At 37.5% G+C, this 25243-nt stretch overlaps 1 protein-coding gene across 1 annotated transcript in view; it reads right to left on the bottom strand.

Annotated features, from left to right (window-relative positions):
• Positions 1–25243, bottom strand: part of LOC117241929 (fibrillin-1-like) — a 235120-nt gene that overhangs the window by 84076 nt on the left and 125801 nt on the right. Inside the window, exons 3-6 of the mRNA XM_033508215.1 lie at positions 5308–5335; positions 4221–4551; positions 2383–2534; positions 1236–1367 (exon numbers count right to left, since the gene is read on the bottom strand). Coding sequence (XP_033364106.1) covers positions 1236–1367; positions 2383–2534; positions 4221–4348 — 412 coding nt within the window. The 5' untranslated portion in view covers positions 4349–4551; positions 5308–5335. The remainder of the gene's footprint in view (positions 1–1235; positions 1368–2382; positions 2535–4220; positions 4552–5307; positions 5336–25243) is intronic.

Genomic DNA, 25243 nt, shown 5'->3' with positions numbered 1-25243 from the left:
CGAAACGAATTAATCTATTCATCATATATACAGGGTGGTTGGTAACTGGTGATTCTGGGCGAAAAAAGAAGTCGAAAATATAGAATAAAAATTTTTCGTTTGAGGCTTTGTTTTCGAGAAAATCGACTTTGAATTTTCGCTCGGTACGCGTGCACTTTATCACGTCTCGTTATAACGGATCTCACTGTACATCATCGTCTCGAAATTAAAAAAAAATTTTATTCTATATTTCCGACTTCTTTTTTCACGTAGAATCGCCCCCTGTCTGCTTGTACCACCAGTTACCAACCACCCTGTTTATGTGGGATAGTGTGACATCAGGGAAGGACGTGGCGTGAGGAGTAATTGTTTATTAGCGTTGTCCGTTTAGGAAAAAAGCGAGCATGGAAAACATTGTAACGAGAGTTGAGAGAGTAAGAGTTGAATTTATCGTAGTTGTGTGAAGATCGTTGTGTCGTAGAAATAGTGAGTAACGAATACGTGAAACGGGGTATTATATTCGATTTCGTGCGAGTGCAAACGATATTGTATAAATCATACTTTTACCTACAAACTAATAATATAATATTCCTACATATATATGTAACGGCACATGAGTCAATGAAAGATTCGAATCGAGAGAGACTCATATTGTTGTGCCTTGGAATGCCAACGTTGTTTTGGTAAACGAACTCCGGACAAAACATTATCGTCGTTATTTGTAATCGTCAACCGGAGTTATGTTTGAACTTTTTACAATACCACCGGTCGATACAAATAGACGAACGTGCTCTCTAGGACGATCATTATAGCGAGTCATACAGTCAAATAGCGAGCGTGGAATTGAACAGTAGCATTGACCGAGCAGCAATTACGTCCGGCATACTTGTACTTAAACTTGTGCTCGTACTTAAAGTGATTTTAATGTACACTGACTATTACAATTTTATCAATATATTTTACAATTTTATCGTCTCTTTAGTAAACCAACACGTATAATAAACCACCTTATATACATATATATTTATTTACTTATTTATTTATTTTGACCGATTAAGGTGAAACTATTTCGTTAATTCTAAAACAAATTGTCTAACTCATGAATGCATCTTATGGTAGTATTTGTTGCCAACAATGAATACATCAAACTGTGTAACACTATAAACAATATCTTTCGTCCAAACTTTTCCATTCGCATGTATATCACCGTGAAACAATAGTTGCAATTATAACGTTTAAAATGAAACATAAATCACCTATGCAGGAAGATCCTTTGACACGAAATCCGTCGAAACACGAGCACTTCACGCCCGTTTGAGTGTCTTCGCACACATGCTCGCACCCACCACGATCCTGATTGCAACGTTTCACGTTATTCAGTGTCGCTTCTGGAACAAAAGCCAATGAATTTTTCCCTACGTGGACTCTTATCCGACCAACTTTCCCTCGTCGAGAAGCGACTTTAAATTGATCGAGCGAGATATTTTTATGGATTCTTTGTGTCTGGTATATGGTGTTATCTACGGTGACGAAGTTTGAAATTTATAAAACGTGTAGTGTAGGAAAATATTCCACGCCCCCTCCCGCTATGTTCGCGTTAATTCTGTAAAAATTCTTTTTCCACAATAGAATTTCTTTGGAAATTCTGAAAAATGAGAATCAACCAGTGATAAACTTTTGTAATATGGAAAATACCTTTGTATTGATTTTATATAAAACGTATAAGAAATTATTTTCTCCCTTTTGTCATGTTTATTCTGTAAAAACCCTCTTTCTTTTTCTCCTCTTTCCCAAGACAATAAAATTTCTTTGGAAATTCTGCAAAAAGAAATTGAACCAGCGATGAACTTTTAAAATTAAAATTCTTTTGGGTCTTTTCGATCCAGATATGCAAAATGATCGGGATCGTGTCAGTGAATGAGATGAGATAACGTTATTTTAAGGGCCGGTTATCAATGTCTTCTATTTAGTTAATTTTAATTATTCCTGTATAACAAAAATCACGAGTATTGTTGAAGCATAACAAAAATAGATAAGAAAACGCTAAAACAAAAATGCCTCACGATTTTTTTTTTTTTTTTTTTGGAAAACCCCAACGCGATGCTTTGGTGTTTTCTAAAACATTTATTTTAGCTAAGAACTAAAATACCCTCTTAATGTATAAAATTACGTGAAAGCTTTCATTGGAAGTTATTTCATTTTCGTTTTAATTCCCACCAAAATCGAAGGAAAAAGAAAAGAAGGTTCCATCGTGAGTCAAATTGAAGCTTGGACATAGAAATTACTTTGAAACTTCACTTTTCTATATTTTTCTGTCCGAAAACGTTTTAAAAGGTAGCATTATCTTGAATGTCTCGGACAAATATTTTTCCATGTATCGATTTTGTTTTCACGGCATCTTACCTTCCTCTTTTATGCAACGCGGAAGTACGCCTAACCAAGTGCCATCGCTGCAGAAAAGTCGATCAGCCGTGGAGTCCTCGAAAACGTATCCCTTGGTGCACTCGTAAACTGCTACGAGGTATCGATTGTACGGTGGCAGTATATTCTTCCTCCTGAAAAAAAGTACCCAGAGAAACATGTTTGGTGGTCGCAGCCCGCACTCGAAATTGCGATAAATCCTTATCGAACGAGACGCTACGTTAATAAGATATCAGTTAATCTTCATAAGTCAATATAATGTTCGTTACGTTACACAGCATGTTCAGAACTATTTTATCTTTTGCACGATGAAAATAGAAAAAATTGTGATATTATGTTCCAATTCATGTCATGCCTAAAGTTAAGTTTCATGTCTATATTAATGAAATAAAAATGGATATATAGCGAAAAGATCGAAATTTAGTTGACCGAGAGATTGAAAGTTCAATAAACTAACAACTAGATTTTATCATATTTACATTTCTCAATTATATTATTGAGAAAATTGAAATACAATTCGTTGAATTAATCAAAAAGCTCTGCAAAGAATATCACGAGAGAAGAATCTTTTGCAATGAAAAGATTTACCCTACAGATTTAATCAAATTACCAAGATTTGCTCTTACATCTACGAGACAAAATTCTGTAGGACTGGAGAGTAACATTAGAACTCTCTGTATGCCACTTAATCAGATACGGGAGCTCTCCATCGAGCCGATTCGAAACGCAGGATGTATAGAAATCCTCAAGAGATGATTTCAACTCATAGGGATATGATGTTGATAAGCGAGATCTGTTCAAAGGAACCCATCGATCGTGAGAGCTTAAATGATTAGAATCTGCGCACAGTATTATATCTATTACCTGAATGACTGAATCGATATAATGACCAATATTTTTGTTTGCTTGATGAAAATTGAAAAGTATTACTTCTCAGAAATACCATAAATCACCGGCGACCTGCGTAGCAAGGGACGCGTTAACAAATGTATCGCTTTTCTCTAATTTCACATTCGACCAATCCTGACGTTACAGTAAGTTCCGAAGTTTCAATAATTCTCCAATATCAATTCGAATTTAGGTAACAGCCTCTATCTCGATCCTTCAAACTCGTAATGATTGATACATCATGGTCAAATTGAAGAAATATTTATATGGAATTTTTTGCTTACTGTCTATTAAAAATTCATCCAGTATTAACCTTCTTAAACTCTGATATTAGCTTTTCTTCGATTCCCGATCCCTCTAATTGTCGAACAATAAATAATAAAGACAACATTGATCCTTCGGGGAAAACCTGGCAGCACTCAGGCAAACCGCTAAATATAATACATCTAATGCTATTTTCGCATGTTAAATGTCATTATGCATAATATAATTACTACTACCATTCTTTTGCATCGGATATCAGAAACGCAAGACGTCTTGAAAATAAAGAGATAATTATCTTTTAAGTGTTCGTTCTGAATTCCTCGTCACTTTATCGCACTAATAAACAGTTGTCGAAATCCTATTCAATCTCCATATTTTTTACAATGTAGTATCGCAAATAGCAATTATGTGAAACACAGCCGCACCAAATAAATCAAAACGATGAAAAGAATTCCTTCAATTACTTCAAAAATCAACTCTACGATCACGTTCAAACAATCAAGAAGAACATACAAAAGAGTAATGTGCAACTTGCGAGATATACCACGAAACATCAAACCGCAAATCAAGTTAGAAAATAGTTGAGAAACAGGTACAAACGTAATAAACATTCGCCTCCTTTATCCCTCTGTTTCCCGATAGAGCTAGAAAGAAAATGAGATACAAACCTGGCGTACTTGGCAGGATTCGCGTTTTCAAGCAGAGGAGCTTTAGCAAATCCTTTTCTGCGAGCTTTCATGAAGCAGCTGAGATCCAACCTCGACATTATTGTTTCATTGAGTGCAGCGCGCGCCATAGCTGGCGGCGATTCGAGCGCCGACTTCTCGCCGGTTTGTTTCAACCTCTGTTTCCTCTCCTTCGCCTTCCTCCGCTTCTTCAGCTCACCGATTCTTTTGCGCGCCCTCAGCCTCTCCCTCGCCGCCCTTTCCTCCGACGGTGTCGTTGAAATTGGATCGTCACCGAGATACAGATCGTTGCGAAAGTGTCGGAATCTGTTGTCTAAACGGAGATCAAAATTGCGATAGAGATCGAGGTAATGAAAATCGTAATTCTTTGAATAATCCGCGGAAATTTAAATAATGATACGTGTTAAAGGGAATGGCTGTCACTTTTGTGAAGAATATAATAGAAAATGAAAAGACTGAAGGAACGAGGATGATGAACACATTGCAAACGGAATTGTGTATTTTAATGTAGTAACTAATTTAGTACACATCCTGTGTGACATAAATTTTATGTGATTTGTTATCCAGGATGTGTATGTCACTAGTGAGCCTTCCAAAATGTAAACTGAAACTTGGAAAATATAATGCTCTTCTCAGCAAACAATAAACAGAGAAAGTTTACTGACTGAAGAATCATTGAAACACAGTGTCTGACCATTATCCTACTTATTCTACTGTGTCAACTAGTTATATTTCTATTCCTTATTAAAGCAAGATTTAAAAACTATAATTTTTTCACGCACGAGATAGACCGAGCAATGAAGAAACATTGAATTTTAACGTCTGACCATTTCTCTACTTATTCTACTGTATCAAATGTTTTTAGATATATTTCATCCCTTGTTTAACCAGAATTTTGAAAACATAATCCTTTTTAGGCAAAGATAAACAGAGAAGGTGTACTTCATTGAAAAAGCATTGAGACCTAATGTCTGACCATTACACTAGCTATTCTACTGTTACGCGGTCATTGCAGAACCAATTATCTCCACACAGAGAATCATCCATATAATAAACTTCTACCACTTACCAGACTGTGCGCAGGAAACGAGAATTACCTGTTGATATAATGCTTAAAATTAGTTTCTTCAGAAACCTTGAAAATATTAGTAAAGTAATGGGTTTTCAGTTAATGGCAACACAGTTGTGCTTCACCTTTAGCATACAGGCATATTCACTTCTGTTCCTCCTCTATTTTTTTTTTTTTGCATGTTTCCTTTCTTTTCTAACTCCTCTCTCCTTATTTTATCTATACTTTAATTTTATATATTACTTTAATAAGTAATTATTGCATGACAATGAAGATACTGTAGAATATGCAACATTTCAATGAATGGAGAGACATGATTAATTGGATAAGAAGGCTATTACATAATGAAAAGCATAGTTTCCTACATATTAAAATATATTATAATATTTGTTTGTTCGACCAATCGCGGGGAGACGTAGTCGCTAGGAGAGACGTCAACGGGAGTCGTAAATTCCCGTTACGATTATAACAATCGACACCACGAATTGATCGATCCCCTGATTTCCGTTGAAATAATAGGGGTGATTGAGTTTGTGTAACACTGTGATTCACAGAATTATAAATTATATATTTCCAACACTTAGATTACACTGATGAGCATAGATAAATAGATAATCACTTATCGCACGAAGATAAGATATATATGTACGTTAGAGCAGGGCTCTTATAATTGGATTTAATGTATTAGTGGACGTAGCACTATAAGATATTTACTCTCGCGTTATGCTTAGACTGCCCCGATGGGCATTAGCGGTAGACTTAGTAGTTGACTTTTCCAACGATGTAGAAGAAGTTGAGTGACGATGCTGCGTCGGAAGAAAGCTAAGGATGGATGTGTCTAGCGCACGGGACCATCGGATTTGTTGGTGACGATTTTAGTTAGGAGAGTGAGGGAATAGGCTTCGTTGTTGATTGGTTAAACGAAGGGTCTTAACCGCCCTCGAGAGAAAGTGGTTAGTGGGAGGAAAGTTGCAGCATACGTGAGAAAAACTAACTTTCCCTTGTCAAGCCGTGGTAGACAATAGTCTTTAGAAATTCTTCGGAAACAGACGTTTATTTGGTTTGAAGGACCTCTACTAGGAAATTCCTGAGATTTATGGAAGATACTTGAGACTAGTGAGGGTACGCAGTGAGTATCCGAAGACATCTGGTTGCCATATTGCCCGCGGTATGTGACCTGGGCTAGGTAGAGGGTTACGCGACGTAACAATATTGTAACGCATTTTATTATAATCGAAATATGAAATAATATCCGTTATAATAATAATGAAAGAGATATAATGTAAATATAATATTTTATAAATTATTCGTGGACGTCCTATTCATATTCTGCTACTAAATTGCAGAGATTTTTTAATATGTTAAGTTGCGTTGAATTACATTTCGCGAAAGTGCCATCTCTCAAACCATGTGAATGTCCTTCCATCTGATATTAGTATAAATGTTTCAGAGTGAGAATGGTTTCAACGATGTACATTTTTGCGACTTTTACGCTACTTTTACCGCATTTTACCCTATAAAATAGCTTCTCTTCGTTTCAATAGTTAGCGTCATACTTTCCTTTTTAAACTCGTAACATAAAACGATACAAATTCCATTTTAATATACCGTTCGAGCGATATGATGTTTAGAAAGCAGAATATTTGAATAGCGGAATATCTGAATAATAGATGTTAAGTAATGAATGTTCCATTGTGCTCTATTGTTATGATTATTATAGTGATATTATTTACCAGTATCTACGTTTCATGTCAAAAAACTAATTTTGTGGAAATATTATACGCGTGTTTGCTGCTGTAGAGGCATCATAGTAGGATCGAACGATCTTAAAGTTCCAAAGAAAGGCACGTTCTCCCTAAATCCATAGAAATAAATCTCTCTTGATAGAAGAATGTAATATCAAACATCACTCGCAAATATATACTGCGGTCTTGTCAGATCAGTTTTAACAGTTTATTTATTCCTCATTAAACAAACTCTGATTCAAACCGTGGTCATCCATAAATCCTCTACCATTAAGTTGAAAATGGATAACACAGTTTAGTAATTGACGCAGTCGCGTAAGAGAGTTCCCCAAATTTCCATAAATTCAAATTTGAGTTATAACGAACAGACTATGTAACACACAGCTAACCATGCATCAAAATCACATCTCCACCGCCAAAATGATCTAAATACACGGCGGGACATCTATCAACTAAAGGTCTCAGTGAAAACGCAGTATAACTGTATTTATTCTACAGGAAAAATTGTACGAATGTTCTCCATATTTAGTCGCGCCATTTGATATTTTAATATATAGAACATTATACAGATTTCTTATAGGTATTTTGTCAAATATTTTTTTATATAAAAATGCCCAGAACATCTTTAAAGAAATGTTTCATAGTAGAATACTCCTTTAAAAAAGAACCTTTAATTTTACCTACAGTTCTTTTAAATTAAAGACCTTAGCACTTGAGTCAGTTTTCCTCTTTCATTAGATATACAGACTCCATCTACACTGCCGACCTACCTATATCAAACGATATAACAATAGCGACATTTGCAGACAACACAGCGCTATTAGCTACACACGCAGACCCGGTAATAGCCTCATCCACTCTCCAGCGAAGTCTCGACTCCATGGAAAAGTGGTTTCACAAATGGGGCATCAAAGTCAACGAAAAGAAATCCTCACATGTAACCTTCACGCTCCGAAAACAAACCTGCCCCCAGGTCGCCATCAACAATGCAACAGTTCCTAGCAGGGACACAGTCCGATACCTGGGCATGACCCTGGACAGGAGACTAACGTGGAAGACACACATCTCAGATAAAACGAAGCAACTAAAGGACAAACTAAAAAAACTCTATTGGCTCACGGGCCGACGCTCCAAACTAAACATACAGAATAAAATTACCCTCTACAAGACCGTAATAAAATCTGTCTGGACCTACGGAATCCAACTATGGGGAACAGCAAGTAACTCCAACATTGAAATACTCCAACGCTTTCAATCGAAAACGCTAAGATCCCTAATTGACGCACCTTGGTATGTAACCAATGAAACAATACACCGCGACCTCAAGATACCCACCGTCAAAGAGGAAATAGCAAAATATAGCGACAGATATAGCAAAAGAATCAACAAACACCGAAACCCCCTAATTACTGGACTACTCGATACGACGGACCAGATTTGCAGGCTGAAGAGGCACTACCCGCTTGACCTAAACGTTAGATTCATTTAATTATCCAAATTAAGCATATGCACTTACTTATAATACTTATAAATTATACCTATCTATAATAAGTATTAACTTATTGTAAATAAACAGCCATGTCACTGCGCCACGCCAGAAAAATTACTGAAAATTCTCAACGCGAGAATTGATTGTAATTTCAACAATAAATAAAAAAAAAAAACATGTAACCTTCACGCTCCGAAAACAAACCTGCCCCCAGGTCACCATCAACAATGCAACAGTTCCTAGCAGGGACACAGTCCGATACCTGGGCATGACCCTGGACAGGAGACTAACGTGGAAGACACACATCTCAGATAAAACGAAGCAACTAAAGGACAAACTAAAAAAACTCTATTGGCTCACGGGCCGACGCTCCAAACTAAACATACAGAATAAAATTACCCTCTACAAGACCGTAATAAAACCTGTCTGGACCTACGGAATCCAACTATGGGGAACAGCAAGTAACTCCAACATTGAAATACTCCAACGCTTTCAATCGAAAACGCTAAGATCCCTAATTGACGCACCTTGGTATGTAACCAATGAAACAATACACCGCGACCTCAAGATACCCACCGTCAAAGAGGAAATAGCAAAATATAGCGACAGATATAGCAAAAGAATCAACAAACACCGAAATCCCCTAATCACTGGACTACTCGATACGACGGACCAGATTCGCAGGCTGAAGAGGCACTACCCGCTAGACCTAAACGTTAGATTCATTTAATTATCCAAATTAAGCATATGCACTTACTTATAATACTTATAAATTATACCTATCTATAATAAGTATTAACTTATTGTAAATAAACAGCCATGTCACTGCGCCACGCCAGAAAAATTACTGAAAATTCTCAACGCGAGAATTGATTGTAATTTCAACAATAAATAAAAAAAAAAAACATGTAACCTTCACGCTCCGAAAACAAACCTGCCCCCAGGTCACCATCAACAATGCAACAGTTTCTAGCAGGGACACGGTCCGATACCTGGGCATGACCCTGGACAGGAGACTAACGTGGAAGATACACATCTCAGATAAAACGAAGCAACTAAAGGACAAACTAAAAAAACTCTATTGGCTCACGGGCCGACGCTCCAAACTAAATATACAGAATAAAATTACCCTCTACAAGACCGTAATAAAACCTGTCTGGACCTACGGAATCCAACTATGGGGAACAGCAAGTAACTCCAACATTGAAATACTCCAACGCTTTCAATCGAAAACGCTAAGATCCCTAATTGACGCACCATGGTATGTAACCAATGAAACAATACACCGCGACCTCAAGATACCCACCGTCAAAGAGGAAATAGCAAAATATAGCAACAGATACAGCAAAAGAATCAACAAACACCGAAACCCCCTAATCACTGGACTACTCGATACGACGGACCAGACTCGCAGGCTGAAGAGGCACTACCCGCTAGACCTAAACGTTAGATTCATTTAATTATCCAAATTAAGCATATGCACTTACTTATAATACTTATAAATTATACCTATCTATAATAAGTATTGACTTATTGTAAATAAACAGCCATGTCACTGCGCCACGCCAGAAAAATTACTGAAAATTCTCAACGCGAGAATTGATTGTAATTTCAACAAATAAATAAAAAAAAAAAAATATTTTCGACTTCTTTTTTCGCGTAAAATCGCCCCCTTTCCGCTTGTACCACCAGTTACCAACCACCCTGTTACGCCGCCTAAAACATCTGCACGCCAGCCCGCGCCAGCCCGCACGACCGGACAACAACCGACCTGCGTAACGTCACTTCGACCCTCAATAAACCTGAGGACCCACCATAACTTTCACTTCCCTGTATTGTTTCGCCTTGTGTCTTCAATCCTTTTGTCTTGAAGAATTTCTAAAGCTTAAAAATATTCTCGAAACACAGTCGGTTTTTAGAGAGGTCCTTGGGTTTATTAGTCGCACTTAAAACACGGAGAAAGCGGGTATGCACCCATTAGGAAAATCCGAATAGCCCTGTAATAAAACAAGCTAGGTTTTTCTCACGCACACAGTCATCTATCCACCACGATGGTAGGAGACTTCCTACTCATCCCTTCGAACAGTAGTGCAGGTTATGACCAATCGACACCGCGGTTCGTTATCCTCACTTTTCCTAACGAAAGTGGGAACAACGAATCCGCGTTCTTTAGGCACAGGGGCACACCCACACCAAAATTTTCTTCCGTATTAGAAAAAACGCGGCAGTCTACACATAGCGCAAGAGTCGCATACTTTACGCAAACCTTTGTCGGTTCTCGGTGTTGTCAAACATACATCTCCTCTCCTAAATATATTATAGTGCTACGTCCACTAATACATTAACTTTCATTATAAGAGCCCTGCTCTAGCGCACATATCTATCTCATCCTTGTGCGACAAGTTGTTATCTATTTATCTTTCCTCGACAGTGTAATCTAAGTGTTGGAAATATATAATTTATGATTCTGTGAATCACAGTGTTATACAAACTCAATCACCCCTATTATCTCAACGGAAATCAGGGGATCGATCAATTCGTGGTGTCGATTGTTATAATCGTAATGGGAATTTACGACTCCCGTTGACGTCTCTCCTCTCGATTACGTCTCCCCGCGATTGGTCGAGAATACACACCCTGTATAACGAACAGTGGTTGAAAACTGCGATGAAAATGAGCGCGTGCTCTATAATACCGCCAAAATTCCAAGAATTGATTCAATCACTCTTAAGTTAATGAGGAATTACTGGAATATATCTAGTAATGACTCTATATGGTTTATCCACAGTCGAGTTATTTTGAAGCGACAGAATCAAGTTACTTTCCATCAGAACCTTCTGTTTATTTGGATAGTCCAGGCTTAATCCAAGACGAACGAAACATTCCTGTAATCTATCACACTCTTCGACAAGTTTATGATAAAAATTTGACGTACGGTTTGAAGCCTATCCTTGATAGTAATTATTGCAAGTTTGTAATTCCTGAATCGGACTGATATTCATCGGCAGGACACTAACAGATATTGGCGGATTGATAGTGTCAGCTGATCTTAGTGAAACTAATGCCATATTCTAGTTATGTCCACTAAAATTCTGCAATCATGATCATTTGCTAAAGAAGTGTATTGTCTTTGTATTTATGGATCAGTTTAGGTTAATAATATAAGGTTTTATACAAATATTTCCATCTATTTTTTCGGTTTTAATCTATTTACGCTTTTTCTTTTTCTTTTGTTACTCAGTTTTTATCCCAACAAATAGTTTTAACACGAGGTGCAGAATAATATTCAAAAACCTTCTCTAGTTAGTAATGGTATCTTGAAAAAATTGAAAGTAGTTTATTTGATGAAGCTCGTTTATCGAGCTGCGAACTATGCACGTATTGTCGCTTTAGTTGAGCGTTTACAACATGATCTTGCGACGACTTGTGTAATCAATTTTCTCTGGGAAAACAAAATAAAGAAAAGAATGACTAAAAGTAGCATCACATCCTATCTTTCACCTTTCAACAGCCAAAGAAGAAGGACACAGCGGAGAAATATATAGAACACGAAACGTGTGCAAATTGAATTCAGATTGAACGCTAATTAAATCGTGGCATGGCGATACCGTGTACTGTTTGTCATGTATGGTATTACAATCGTTAATGTGATAACGAGCGTCATTGCTTAAATTCAACAACACAACGGACGCGCGTGTGCACGCATTACCGCGTTAATATTGTTTATCGCGGCGTAGAGACAAGCAGTAAATACCGACAATGCGTCAATGAACGATGAATGTGCCGTTGCTCGCGTGATTCCTATCCGAAACTTTCGGAGAACTTCAACTTCGACACCCGGAATATCCGGTCGTCACCAGAACTTTCTTCGTAAGTGGCGTGTTTGCTCGTGCGTTTACTGAAATCCGTTTCGATACGACTACCGAGTCCGATACGTCCGATTCATCTTCTTGCTAGATGGCTATATACGATACATGTCGAGGATCTTACGACTTGAAAGATTTCGAAATGTTGATTTTTAGAAGACGAACGTGGTTTAAGAGAGACTTCCAGTTTGGAGAGAATACTTCATATAATACGGAAAATAACGAAGTACAGGAATTTTACTATCATGGAAATTTTACGCGTTTGCTGATGTAGCTGAATTATTTTACTTGTGAAATTAAAAGGAAACAAATATGAATAATTACGAAGTAAATAAAATTTAATGAAACGAAAATACCATATAAAGATGATAATTGGAAAAACTAGGAAAATCATTTTTATTCAAAAGAAACTTATTTTGCTCTCTTTTAATTAAAATGTCTTATCTCGCATTTTAGGGTTTCCAGAATATGATACAATATTTGAAGTTCCCAGCGTTTCGTTTCTTTTAAGCGAAGTTATATCATGTTGCGATATTCTAACTTAATATTGTAAAATGAATGAAGAAAAACGGAAACAGTATTGTATTAATAAACATATTAGGTAATAATGACTATTAGAAAATTATCACAATAGAACTTAATTTATCCGAACTGGTCAAGAGACAAAATATTTCGGGTATTCGAATAATATGAAGTTGGATAATAAAGACTCGCTTGCTACTCCCATCAGCTGCTGCTATGAATTTCGATAACAGAGGTTGACATTCGAATAACTGAAGTTGAACCAAAATTTCGAAACAAATTGTGTTAAATAAACGTGTTCGTATAACTGAAAATACGCTGGAGTACAGTTCGAATAATAGAGGCTTAATTACGAGTGCTTATACAACTAACGATAAACAAAAACAGATTCCTATAAACGGAGTTCGGATAAACGAAGTTCTACGGCGCATGAAATAAAAATAGAATCCGAGAAGAAAATTGACATAAATTGGTAACTTTGAAGTAGCTTAGTAAATATTAAAATCAGATAAGTGCACATTAGTTAAAGTTGTGTAGGATAAGAGATAATTGATTCGAAGGAATTTCGGTCGATTGATCCTTCTCCAGCTTGCATTATCCACTTAATAGTTTTACAACTTTTGCTCATATTTCCAAAGTCAACTCCGGATGAGGTTCCATGACGTTTCATTATAATGAATTATATATCCCATTCTATCTCAGGAACAAAGACAAAGGCAGGACAATGACTTCATGTTTCAATGTTAACTCATTTGAAATTGACGATATTGTTCTGTTAATAACGTGAATATAATGTTAATATATAAATAAATAAATATATGAAATATATGTTAATAATATAAAATATTAGTAACTTTATTACACCGGAAGCTACGTGGTCTGCTCTCTTTTTATTTTTGAAATTTAATTTCTGGTAATTCGGGTAAAAATTATTACAACTGAGATGAGATACAATTGTGTAAAAAGAGAAATACATGTAGTAACTGATGGTTCTTAGAGTAAGGACAAGTGATGATGGTAGAGTTTAAAGTTTAAGGTATTTTAATAAGTGATATTCAATAACAGTTCGCTGTGGAGTGCCGAAGCGTACAGACGTGTCTCTAGTGCCCAGCGTAGTCCGAAAACAACACGTGTCGCCCAACCGTCGAAAGAGAACACAGCTAAGTGTCCCTTACCCTTTAGGGAGAAGAAAATCCCACGCACCTAACCCCAACCCGAATACTAGCCTCATAGCCTCACGACTAGTTGTTCATTCCGAATTAACTAGCTCGATGATGGCCCAGCAATCGCGACCAGGCTCTCCGGAGCAGACTCGCAGCTACCCCGTGCTACCTCCCCCGTGGCAGAAGTGTAGCAGAACTCTCCGCACTAACGACGCTAATACCACAAAGAAAAGGAAAATAGAAACAGCAACGCAAATAAACATACACAACAGGTTCGCCGTATTGGAATCCTCAAACGACGCCATGGAAATCGTAGAACCGCCACCAAACCAACACTCACAGAGAATCCCCCCTCCCCCACCACTATTTGTGGACGACGTCATCGACATACAGACAATGATCAAGTCCCTAGAGAGAGATATCAGCAAGGAGGAATATAACCTTAAGATAAGCAACAATAAAGTAAAAATACTGCCGACGAACCCAGAAGCTTACAGAAAACTCACCAAGATACTTAGGACCCTGAACGCCAACTTCCACACCTACCAACTCAAACAGGAAAGGCCTTTCCGGGTGGTCCTACGAAACATACACCACTCAGCAGACATAGACGAACTCAAATACGAACTCTCAAAACTCGGCCACGAAGTCATCAACGTAAGTAATATAAGGCATAGAGTCTCGAAAGACCCGTTATCCTTATTCTTCCTAGACATTAAACAAAAACCGAACAATAAGGAAATATACAACATCAGTCGCCTAATGAACGCGATAGTAAAGATCGAACCACCGCTCGTGAAAAAAGAAATAGTGCAGTGCAAAAGGTGCCAAAGGTACGGTCATACGCAGAAATACTGCAACCATACTTTCCGCTGCGTTAAATGCGCAGGCTCTCACTCCACTGACCAGTGCGCCAAATCATCGGAAACCCCAGCGAAATGCATCCACTGCCAAGGGGACCACCCTGCCAACTATAAAGGCTGCCCAGCATATAAAACACTATACACGAACAGGTACCCTAAGCTCAGAGCAAAAGAGGTATCCAACCAAACACCCAGCCCGCCGAAATTCACGACTACCCCAACCCCCTCAACCAACCAAACACACAGTCCTACCAAATTCATCTCCACCTCAACCTCCTATGCCCAAGCAGTACAAGGCATCCAAAATAACCCGAACAGCCAAAGGAACCTTCCCCAAAACAGTGACCCCAACCCACCAAACACAGACAACTCCTCAAGGCTTGAAAAGCTAATAGAGAAACAATCGGAGCAAATAAATCACTTGCTATCGCTACTAACACTCATCGTGGAAAAATTAGCACGCCCCGACTCAAAATAAAACCAAGGCGCATAGCACTCTGGAACGCCAACGGTCTAGCGCAACACAAACTTGAACTAGAACTCTTCTTAAAACACCAGCAAATCGACGTAATGCTCGTATCGGAAACCCACTTCACCGACAAGAGCTACCTGAAAATAAATGGTTACAAATTCTACCATTCCCAACACCCCAGCGGAAAGGCCCACGGTGGCACCGGAATAATAATCAAAGCAAGTATTAAGCACTACGAACTCCCATCATTCCAGAAAGACTACCTCCAAGCAACAAACGTAGCAATAGAAGACTGTCATGGCTCAATCACCACCTCAGCAGTATACTGCCCTCCCAGACACTCCATCGCCAAAGAAGACTTTGATAACTTCCTGGACACCCTGGGCAATAGATTCATAGTTGGAGGAGACTATAACGCCAAGCACATCCAATGGGGCAGCAGACTGGTTACAGCAAGAGGCAAAAACCTCTTAAACAGCATAATAAACAACAACCTCAACTACCTCACCACATACGAACCCACATACTGGCCCACTGACACCAACAAAATACCCGACCTTCTCGACTTCTTCATAACTAAAAATATCCCATCAAGACACGTCCAGATCAACTCCTCGGCCAGATCTCTCCTCTGATCATTCTCCCGTGATAGCAACAGTCAGTTCAACAATCATCGAGAATACACCTAATGGCTCCATTCACAACCAACACACCAACTGGCAGCTCTTCAGAGAAGTCTTTACACACTCAACCTCAGCCTTCACCCCACTAAAAACAAAGGAAGATATCGAAGCAGCCACGGAATACTTAAACACGAGCATAATAAACGCAATCCGCCTCTCCACACCGACAAAGCCATCTAACAGCAAACAAGAATATCCCCATTACATACTAAAAAAAATAGCAGAAAAACGAAGACTAAGAAGAGTATGGCAGACCCATAGAACACCGGAGGACAAACGCAAACTTAACAACGCAACTAGAAAACTATCCAGAACCTTAAGAAACTATAAAAACGACTGTTTCCATAAATACCTCGCCAGCTTATCCCCCACAGCCGACGCCAACTACTCACTATGGAAGGCCTCCAGGAAACTCACACGCCCCCCACAAATAATCCCACCTATCCGCCGTCCGCAAGGTGGATGGGCGCGAAGCCCTATAGAAAAAGCCGACCTGTTTGCAAAACACTTGTCAAAAATATTCAAACCCCATTCCCCCCAAGCCGCCGCGGACGTTACTGAATACCTGCACACCCCCTTCCAAATGTCCCCTTCTATCGAACCCTTCTCCTCTGCTGAGACTATAGAAACAATCAGTCGCCTAAACCCCAAGAAAGCAGCAGGACACGACCTAATAGGCAATAAAGCAATCAAGGAACTTCCCACAAAAGGGATAGCACTCATCACATCGATTTTTAATGCTATCCTTCGCCTGGAACACTATCCTAAGGCCCGGAAAATCTCATTGATTACCCTCATCCCTAAACCCGGTAAACCGATATACGAAACCTGCTCCTATCGCCCAATCAGTCTTTTACCTACCCTGTCCAAACTATTCGAGAAGATGCTCACGAACCGACTCCTTCCAATCCTAGAGAACTTGAAAACACTCCCAGATCACCAATTCGGCTTCCGAAATCATTTTACAGTAGAGCAAAGAAAAAATATTGCTCAGCGGTTTTCCTAGACATCCAACAGGCATTCGACAAAGTATGGCATGAAGGGCTACTATACAAGCTTAAAAAGATACTACCTCACCCCTACTACTCCATCCTAAAATCTTACCTAACCAATAGACAATTCATGGTTAAATGCCTAGACGTCACTTCCGCAACATTCCCAATAGAAGCCGGCATACCCCAAGGTAGTGTCCTCGGACCCCCTACTGTACTCCATCTACACTGCCGACCTACCTATATCAAACGATATAACAATAGCGACATTTGCAGACGACACAGCGCTATTAGCTACCCACGCAGACCCGGTAATAGCCTCATCCACTCTCCAGCGAAGTCTCGACTCCATGGAAAAGTGGTTTCACAAATGGGGTTTCAAAGTCAACGAAAAGAAATCCTCACATGTAACCTTCACGCTCCGAAAACAAACCTGCCCCCAGGTCGCCATCAACAATGCAACAGTTCCTAGCAGGGACACGGTCCGATACCTGGGCATGACCCTGGACAGGAGACTAACGTGGAAGACACACATCTCAGATAAAAGGAAGCAACTAAAGGACAAACTAAAAAAACTCTATTGGCTCACGGGCCGACGCTCCAAACTAAACATACAGAATAAAATTACCCTCTACAAGACCGTAATAAAACCTGTCTGGACCTACGGAATCCAACTATGGGGAACAGCAAGTAACTCCAACATTGAAATACTCCAACGCTTTCAATCGAAAACGCTAAGATCCCTAATTGACGCACCTTGGTATGTAACCAATGAAACAATACACCGCGACCTCAAGATACCCACCGTCAAAGAGGAAATAGCAAAATATAGCGACAGATATAGCAAAAGAATCAACAAACACCGAAACCCCCTAATCACTGGACTACTCGATACGACGGACCAGATTCGCAGGCTGAAGAGGCACTACCCGCTAGACCTAAACGTTAGATTCATTTAATTATCCAAATTAAGCATATGCACTTACTTATAATACTTATAAATTATACCTATCTATAATAAGTATTAACTTATTGTAAATAAACAGCCATGTCACTGCGCCACGCCAGAAAAATTACTGAAAATTCTCAACGCGAGAATTGATTGTAACTTCAACAAATAAATAAAAAAAAAATATATTCAATAACAAAGGACAGACTACGATATCGTCGCACGCCGACTTACACTCCGTGTCCGCTCAACTCGCACTCTGCTTCTCGACTGACTCTCTCTGGCCGTTGTAGCACTCTATTGTCTTTTTCTAGGCCCACCGCACACGTGTTCTACAGACGCTCGTAGCCAAGGTCACGTAGGTCTTTTCGGCAAAGCTATTTACCTGAAGGACCCGGTAATGCATTGATGGAGCCGACAGCGCCTCGGCTCTACAGACATTGTCTGTAGTTAGCTCGACGTTTCTTGGGCCCTTCTCCCCGATACTACATACAGTTATTAGAGGAAAGAGGAAGAGAAGAGAAGAGGAGCTTTTACGATGTTCACGATAAAGATGTAGAATTATTTAGAAGTTCTAATAATATGAAAGTAGGAATAATAAGAAATAATTCTACAAATTAAAATGATGAAATAAATCATTTTTAATACTCTAACTAAATATATTATACAAATTGTAAGTTGTTTAAAATATTAAATACATTTAAATCTCAATCTCAATGAATATCAAGATGAATCAATCATGTTTGAAATTTAATTTATTATCATAACACATAGTTTTCGCTCGATTTTAAACTCGACTGTAAGATAGTAATATCACATGGAATAAATGAATCCATATTCAAACATACAGATACAGTTTAATTAGCGAACAAGCAACAGTTCTATTCTCGGAACGATTTAACGGTCTAATAAACGAATCAACTGCTTCGCCTCGCACTTCTCTAAAATAGGAAAGATCGAGTTCAATCGCTTTCTTTGGAACATCCATTAATAGCATCGACGAAAAAATTCTATCTGATGATTCTCTCGAAGATGATTCGATAGACGCAATAAGGAAACGAGTAAAAAATGCTTTACAATTAGCTACTAATGATCAAACTCTTTATAAAACTGTCAAAGTCTATAACTTCCTGAAAATAATAATACAACCAATAAGAATAAATGAATCGATTACGAAGGATACTATCGTTCGTTCTCCTTTTTTTATCACGTTAAAATATTAAAGTACATAAAAAATTGAAATTCTTTATTGTTACGAGGTTTTATGGTTTAGTGGTTTTATAGTTACGAGGTGTAGTATGCGATGTTTCCCAAATTAAACAGCTAAAAAACAGCTATTTATTAATAGTTTCTGTACTTCCAAGTTTATCTCATTCTTAAATCCTGTTCATCAAATCTCTCGATCATTATCAACAATTCAATGTCATACTATGCCAACTTAGTTCAGTCGCGGTAATCGATAGCATTCTTATGTGATGAAAATCGTTGATCGGTTCGTAACCGCATGATTTCGAAAGTTCGTGGCAACCGTAACTTCCTTGTTACCCTAGTTCGGGTTCTGGGAAGCCTTTGTCGTTATCGATTAATGAAAACGTAGCAAAATAGTATCTCGCAGCGAAGCATTGAAAATTGACGTTGACTTTTCTGATCGGAATTATCGGAATATTTCATTGTACAAAATCTCTCCAAAATTTATTCGATTCTATTTAACATAAAAAAAAAAAAAAAAAAAAATAACAAAGTAGCAGGGAAGTTTCCCATATTAAATGTAGGTTCAACTGAATTTTTTCGTAATTGTTTCTCGAAATAAAAATTTATAAGCTATTCTACACTTTTAGTGTTTCAAGCTGTAAGGAATGTATTCTTAAATTCTACATTATAGAAAAATATTAGAAATGGGTGATGATCTACTGTATTTAAAATGAAATAACAACATTCTGAATGATTTCAAACATCTTATATCTTTGTTACATTATACATAACAAAGGATCTCGCCACGAAGAGGATCCTGTCATTACTAAATCATTGTCAGATACAGTTGCCATCTAACCGACCACACCCTCGCGAAGATTTATAAAACGACGTGTACTCGTTTGGAAGAGACATGGGACGAGCCGTAAATTCGACCACGCGTCAAACGTACACGTGTTTCGAGCATTGGGACAAGCGACTTGTAAGAAACATCGGAAACAAAGCATATAAACTTCAAACTGACCCGTCTAAAACCTTCATCTATTAATCTTATTCGAAGATATATTTTTTAAATCTTAAAGTAAGGTGCTATGGAAGTTCTGACTCTTATTATTTTAATAGACATATATATATATATATAACTATGTAGACAAAAATGCATGGTTTTTGTAAGTAACATATTTTTCTATGACTATTAATTAATCCCTTTGGGGGCATTTTGAAAAGTTAATTTAAAAAATGATTCGACTTAGATAGGATGAAACACGTTGTAGACGAGAAATACTAGTACATACTTATGAACAGGCATTTCTGTCAAAATCCTATTAGACAACAATCACAACACGTTTATCAAGATCGTGAAACAGTGACCATTTGCAGAGTCGTTTTCAAACACGAGAACAGCTTTGCGCGATGAATTAACTTTGAACGCGAAATAATTACTCTGCACGTCGATAAACAACGAATTAAGCGCAATGCTATTTTCCTCTCTCATTTTAGCTTCAATTTCCCAACGAAATCATTAATTTCAACATCACCAATCAAATCTCTACCGTAAAAATTACTACTCCTCGAATACGTATTAACTGTCATCAATTGCCAATTTATTCCACTTTTGCTTTCATTTTCAGCAAAAACATTTTTAACGTTGCAAACAAATGTTTAATATAATATTCCAAGAAGTCATATATACCAATAGAAACTTTTCATATTTTACACAAATCTCAGACAGTTTTGACATTAGAGAAATACAATTGTTTCGAAGATGACCGAAAGAACGCAAATTACAAATAAAATTGGTTAAAGATGTGGTTTGGCCAAGTTGCGTGGGACATCCTGTATAAGCCAGAGTTCGCGAGACTGGATCCTAACCACGCACATAATGCAACCGTGCTTCCTGTCCAGGGTTGGGCCTGCAGTGACCAATGCACTTGATTTGCACGCTGGCACGCGCGTGCACACGATTACCCGGAAGGTTTCTCCGCGGTCTTCGCCCGACCCACTTCGAATCAGTAGAATTAGTCGCATAGTAGTGTCGCCTGTCTACCACATATTTACACTCGCATCTTATTAACGCCTCATGCGATGCGTAAAATTTAACAAGTCATTCAGGAACTGCTATTTTCTCTTCCTTTTTTTTATATAAACTGATTACATATGTAGCGGTCCATAGCCGTAGAAAAAGTTTCAAGTTGAAACGGGAAATTCAAAACTGGGAGAGACCCATATTATTGTGCCTTTGGATACTAACGTTGTTTTCGGTTACAAGGTCTAGATTGTTATTGCTGTTTCTTGTAATCTTCGGCTAGAGTTACACAAGAAAGTTAACTTTTTCTGGTAATATCCGGTGATATAAACGTATGAACTCTCTATGATATTCCTTTGGTATTGTAGTATTGAGTGAGCGACGATCAAAATCGATCATACATTATCTCTATACTTGTTTCAATATATCTTATTATTGCAAATTCATACACTCGTTTCTTTATCAAACCAGCCTACACAGTAACCACCTTACATATATTATTTCTAATAAATAACTGTCATGTGCTGAAGAAGCAAAAAATTTTAATCCGTACTTCCTAATTACCAACTTTGTACAATTGATATTTGTCACGTGGATGAAGGCATAAGAAATTCCTATAGTCTGTTTCAAAGGCTAAAGTGACACTTGCCAGGGCTATGGGTCTCGTAAAACAAAACCTCATAGAGTCCTACTCTGGCACCAATCGTATTCTGGAGCACAGATACAAGGAGCAAAGATAGTTTTCGAAAGAAAGTACACTGAGGTCGCAATAAAAGGGCGAGTTAGGTCACAGTTCCTCAATTTTCCCCAGTAAATAGATTGGAACATGAAGTGGCAAAGATCAGCTGAAAAAATCACTGAAACAATCACGATTCTAGCCCAACATTTTCGTTCTGAATTACCTAGCGATGCTTCGAAGCTATAAATCATAATATACAGGGTGATTGGTAACTGATAACTGGTAATATACAGGGTGGTGGTAACGATGGAAAAATTTAGAAAAAAAATTTAAAAAAGTAATTTTTATTCTATACTTTCGGCTTCTTTTTCGCGTAGAATGATCCCCTTTCCGCTTGTACCACCAGTTACCAACCACGCTGTATAAGATCGTACCGGAGAAAGAATTAGGTCATAGCTCTTATATTTTTCAAATAGAGTCCATTAAGATTTGCTGTAATGAAAGTCAACAGAAAATGTCGTTGAAGCAATGAAGCTTTTAACGCAAGGACGTGTCGAAAATTATTTAACAATCCATCGAAATTCTATTATATCGTAATATACGAAATTATTTTATGAGATCTTTCGCGTGTTATACCTGATTGAATCCTAAAACAGAGGCGGTTACATGCGTGAAAATTAAAAGATTTAAGTCGTATATGAAAAAGAAAATTCTCAGTTTTAAAATGGTAAAAATATCTTGGAAAAAAGCAGAGAGACTTGTTAAAATCTTGATACGATAAAGTCGGAAGAATGAACAATTAAAGATAAGATGAAAATAGTAAAATACGAATGAAGCTCCTGTAGAAAATCTCGAGCAATGTAAATTACAAGATTAAAGCGAAATTTCAGTCAGATTTCAAACGCACGGATCGCTGCACAAATTCCTCCAAGAAACATCGAAGAGAATAGATCAAGTTCTAGAATTGAGGATTTCCAAGTTGTACTCGGTATCAACGTCATCTAAGGATCCTGATCATAATTCGCTATATACGAAAAGTCCCTATATACATACTATCAAACTAATGTTAATACCCATGATTACTAAAAGCATTCATATTTATAAAAATTAATCATACTGATATTTTTTAACCTTATTTAATTACTTTTACAATTTAACAATTTTACTTTAGTAAAAATGACATTTCTAGAATTTAAAGATTCAAAAGTCCTAAACTTCAAAGATGACAAAAATTCACAGAAATTTTACATTTAAAATTAAACAATGCAACGTTTCTAGGATTTAAAAATCGAATTTCAAAAACCCAAATTTTTAAGACACAAAAATGTACAGATAGCTATTCCAAATGTCAGAGTTCAACGATTCTAACCTTAAAAAACTCAAAGATCCAACTACACACCAATTTTAAATCCTCGAAAGAATAAAAAAAAAATCTTTAAAAAATGCAAGAGTTATCACGTTCATATAAAAACTCGTTCAAACAACATCCTCGGGACAATTCATTGAAGTACTACGCTGGAATAAAAAGTATATTCGAATAATCTGGAGCGCTGGCCAACATAAAAACAGAGATGACGGTGCGAGATGAGCATCGCGAACGTTATCGTTAGGAGGGAACATGGTCTCCACGTGTTATACGATACATTCAGCCAGAGGTTTATCTCGATCGCGGCAAATCCGAGGTATGCTATGCCGGTGAATTTCGTGCCCCTGAAGCACGCCGAATGGAACAAGGGGCGACGCGTTCACGAGGGCACGTTCCTTAACCGCTACTCGACAAATTCCCCAACCACTGCAGAAACGTTCCAGAGTTCTCTACGGCCCCTCAGCTATTCCGTTCCGACGGCAGACCGCCGAATCGATCGTGAATCGACAACATCTTCAACAATTTCCGCGTCCTCGACCTTTCAACGGTTGCTTAAAGCAAAGGACACCCGCTAACGCGTTCTTATTCCATTGAATTATTTTCGGTTTGCGTAATCAACCGGTTGATTCAGATGGAAATCCTCTATGAATCTGGTTGAAACGTTGAGTTGATTTAGTATTATAATGTTTCGAGTTTGGAATTTAGTGTACATTAAATTATCACTTATATAGAATTTCGTTTTAACGATCAGACGTTCAGAAAGATTTCTATAATGATAGAGCTGGTACCAATACTGACGTCATATTTTCTTTTATAAAAAAATTAAATAATTTTGAAATCGTAAAAGTGCAAGTCCTTTTTTTTAATGACAAGACCGAAGATTTTTATAAAAAAAAGGGGTAAATGGATATTGTAAATCGAATTTATAGATATGGTTTGGCGAACATACACACACAGAACTTATGAAGCAGATAACACAATAGTATTGTACCTTTGTCTATATTAAAATAATCCAACAAAATCTGAAAATTCTAATATGTAACATAACAAACAAATGAAAGACAATATAAACGTAGAAATCATATTAAAGTTAAAAAATGAAATCATCATCGGCAATATCATAAAGGGTACGTGTATGCAGGTATTATAAAACTTAGACCTTACAGTCCACAATAGGAAAATTTTAGAGTTACACGGTCCACTTTGTGCTTTAGACATTTCTCTTGAAGAAGAGCGCCGAACCAGAGTTCTCATTTCCAGACTTCCTCAGACTTTTAACAATTTTCACAGTAAGGACGGAGATGATAAGGTAGAACAAACTTTGCAAAATTCTAATTCGCCGTGTGATTTAGATTCGCTGTAGGACAAAAGTGACGCTAGACACGGATAACATCGAAGAAAATTTAGTTATCCATTTACGCTTTTTCTTTGCTAAAAAGGAAAATTCAATTAAATTAACGACAGAGATTTATTTCTTAATAAATTCAACAAGTGATATATAGATAAATGATAGGTAGTTTGCATAAACAGTATAAATTTGCAAAGCTCCGATAAAACTAGCGCCGAATATCTTTTTAAAATTTCCTGAATTATCCCATCCATTAATCAAGACCAAACGCTATTACAATCCATAATTTGACGTTTGCTATTCTAGAAACATTTTTAACCTGAAAATCTAATTAATATTTCCTCGGCTAACTATGAGTTCCAATTAGAATTTTGGTCACAGTCTCATCCTTCCATCACCGTTATACGATTAAAAATTTCAACATCTTATTCACTGTCTACTCTTCTTCAGAAAGATATCTCAACAGAACGATGTCTTCGGGCGAGAAGCTAAAAGTGTCGCGGTACTTTAGATAGCTTGACTAACGATTGTCGTAAAGTCTGGTACACACGAGTGTCATGGATTGACGTTATAATATCATAC

The sequence above is a fragment of the Bombus vosnesenskii genome, unplaced genomic scaffold (assembly GCF_011952255.1).
Source record: "Bombus vosnesenskii isolate JDL3184/JDL3185 unplaced genomic scaffold, Bvos_JDL3184-5_v1.1 scf7180000016262, whole genome shotgun sequence".
In the NCBI taxonomy this organism is placed as follows: domain Eukaryota; kingdom Metazoa; phylum Arthropoda; class Insecta; order Hymenoptera; family Apidae; genus Bombus; species Bombus vosnesenskii.
This window is presented reverse-complemented; position numbering and strand designations above follow the sequence as displayed.